Source organism: Pundamilia nyererei, unplaced genomic scaffold (genome assembly GCF_000239375.1).
Source record: "Pundamilia nyererei isolate P.nyererei 1_Seehausen unplaced genomic scaffold, PunNye1.0 scaffold00029, whole genome shotgun sequence".
In the NCBI taxonomy this organism is placed as follows: Eukaryota; Metazoa; Chordata; class Actinopteri; order Cichliformes; family Cichlidae; genus Pundamilia; species Pundamilia nyererei.
In genome coordinates, this window is record NW_005187430.1 from 85,378 (window position 1) to 87,657 (window position 2,280).

At 39.9% G+C, this 2,280-nt stretch overlaps 1 protein-coding gene across 3 annotated transcripts in view; it reads left to right on the forward strand.

Annotated features, from left to right (window-relative positions):
- The window catches only part of hectd1 (HECT domain containing 1), a 53,722-nt gene that overhangs the window by 14,843 nt on the left and 36,599 nt on the right, over nucleotides 1–2,280 (forward strand). For all 3 annotated transcript variants that reach the window (XM_013909687.1, XM_013909689.1, XM_013909688.1), the window contains exon 18: nucleotides 592–686. In XM_013909687.1, the coding sequence (XP_013765141.1) occupies nucleotides 592–686 (95 nt within the window). The remainder of the gene's footprint in view (nucleotides 1–591; nucleotides 687–2,280) is intronic.

The following is a 2,280-nucleotide window of genomic DNA, read 5'->3' on the forward strand; positions in this document are numbered from 1 at the left end:
ATTTATAATTTTAATAAATGACAAATTAAAAAGGCATGAACATTTTTTTTGTATCGAAAAAATATCGAACCGTGACACCAAAGTATCGAACCGAACCGTGAATTTTGTGTATCGTTGCACCCCTAATATATATATATACATACATACACACACAAAAAAAATTTTTATTTACAAGTTAATACTGCGTATCTACTTCTTCTGTGGGTCCAGTTACAGTTGATGTGGCTGGATGTGTAGATGACAGATCTGTATTAGTTGCATGGTGCTGTCGTGTCAATATGGATCAAAATCTGAGGAATGTTTTTGAATTCATGCTAGTTCTAGAGGTGAAGGGGGACCACCCCTGTAGTAGAAAGTTGTACCTAATAAAGTGACATAGTGTAAACAGCAGTAAGTGTATATTGATAATGGCTGTGTTGGACAAAGGCTGTGTTTTTCTTGAAGAGCTCTGTATAGCTAGCATTGAAACTTGAAAGCCTTAACAATCTGTGCCTAATAGTTCATTAGAATCTAGTGTACATCATATATTCATCTCTTACATAGCACTGTCCTTAAAGATGAAAATTTGACATGTCTTATGCTTCTGTGTAGAGTGTGGAACTGGACCTGAAACATGATTGTAAGCCTTTAATGGAAAGAATCAATGTCTTTAAGGCGGCTTTCAGCGAGAATGAAGATGATGAAAGGTAATGTCATGCTCATATTCTGAATTCGATAAATGAAAACAAAGCACTCTTATGCATAATGATTTATAGGACAGTATACTTGTTGTTTGTTCAAACAGAGACAAGGAAAAGAAAGATGGACATAAATGAGGACATTTCTACATGAAGTAGACCCAAAAAATTTGATTTAAAGAGAAAAGATATACAGAGAATGACAAAGGGCAGACAAAGTTAGTCAGAATGACAACTAAAAAAGTGATAGCTTAGTCACACTAGAGTACGAATAGGATGGCAACCTCCCTCGGACTAGGACAAAGTCTGTGGTTGCCTGGTGATCACGAGAACAATTGCAAGTAGTTGAGGTAACCAGCTGGTTGCCCAGAGGTTGAGGGTGTTGACTGCTCAATCACTTCTGATTGTAAGGCAATCACAAGCTTTACTAAACGCATAAACGCAGACAGTCGGGGTTGGTCTGCACTGAGCAGTCCCTGTCTTTGCAAGCAGGGAGTGCCTGCTGGTTGCATTCTGGTTATTAGGGCTGTCACGATTTGTCGACTAGTCACGATTATGTCTACTATCAAAATCGGCGACGACAAATTTAATAGTTGATGTGTCGTTTGAAGCTTTGTAAGATCCCAAAAGACGCAGGTATAAGCAGTAGGATTTAAGAGTGTAATAACAGACTGAAACAGAAGATGGCGGAGCAGCAATCTCCAGTCTTATAGCTGTATACAAATTCAGGGGCCACATCCTTTGGCGGTTGCATTTGTAGGCCGATTATGTTACAGCGACGGGACCAAATGCGTCCTTCATTTCCCCAGATTTCAAGGATGGGTCGGGTGTATCCTTCGTGCCCCAACCTATCCCGGGATTCATAGTGCGGCCCAGCCAATTTCAGTTTCCAACAATGGCGGCAGCTACTTAGTTTTAATATTGCTCTTATGACTGTTCCTGGGTCACAAAATAAACTTTTAACATATTTTCAGGTGAGAAGGTAACTGTGTAAACTTCAAATATCTGCAAAAGTGCTCCGACGTTTTCTGAGACCTCTTACCCAACAGCTCAAGGCTCACTAGATCTGGCAAGAACACCGGACTCCCGGCACATCGTTTTTAAACACCCCGCGAGCTTTCGCTACTCAGTTTAAACATGATATATAAGTCACTTAGATAACTTTTAAAAATTGTATTGTTTGTTTTTTTTCAGTGTTTTATTTGTTCCTGTTTGGCTGAGATTAAAGTTACAGTTTTTACACAGCTGAATAAATGTCGAACAGAAAACTGATTAAACAGAAGTGTGAGATGGTAGAGATTTTACTCCAATGTCCTGTTAAATTTTAGGGAGCAAAGAGCAGACGACTGAGTTTAATAAACTATCATCTTTCTTTATTTTTAGTTAGCACAGACCTTAAACACTTCAAGCTGTAAGCTAATGATAGTTATATATATAAAAAAACACCCAGCACGCCCCTGTGGGCGGTTTATCCTTCAAGCTCGGGTCCTCTACCAGAGGCCTGGGAGCTTGAGGGTCCTGCGCAGTATCTTAGCTGTTCCCAGGACTGCGCTCTTCTGGACAGAGATCTCCGATGTTATTCCCAGGATCTGCTGGAGCCACT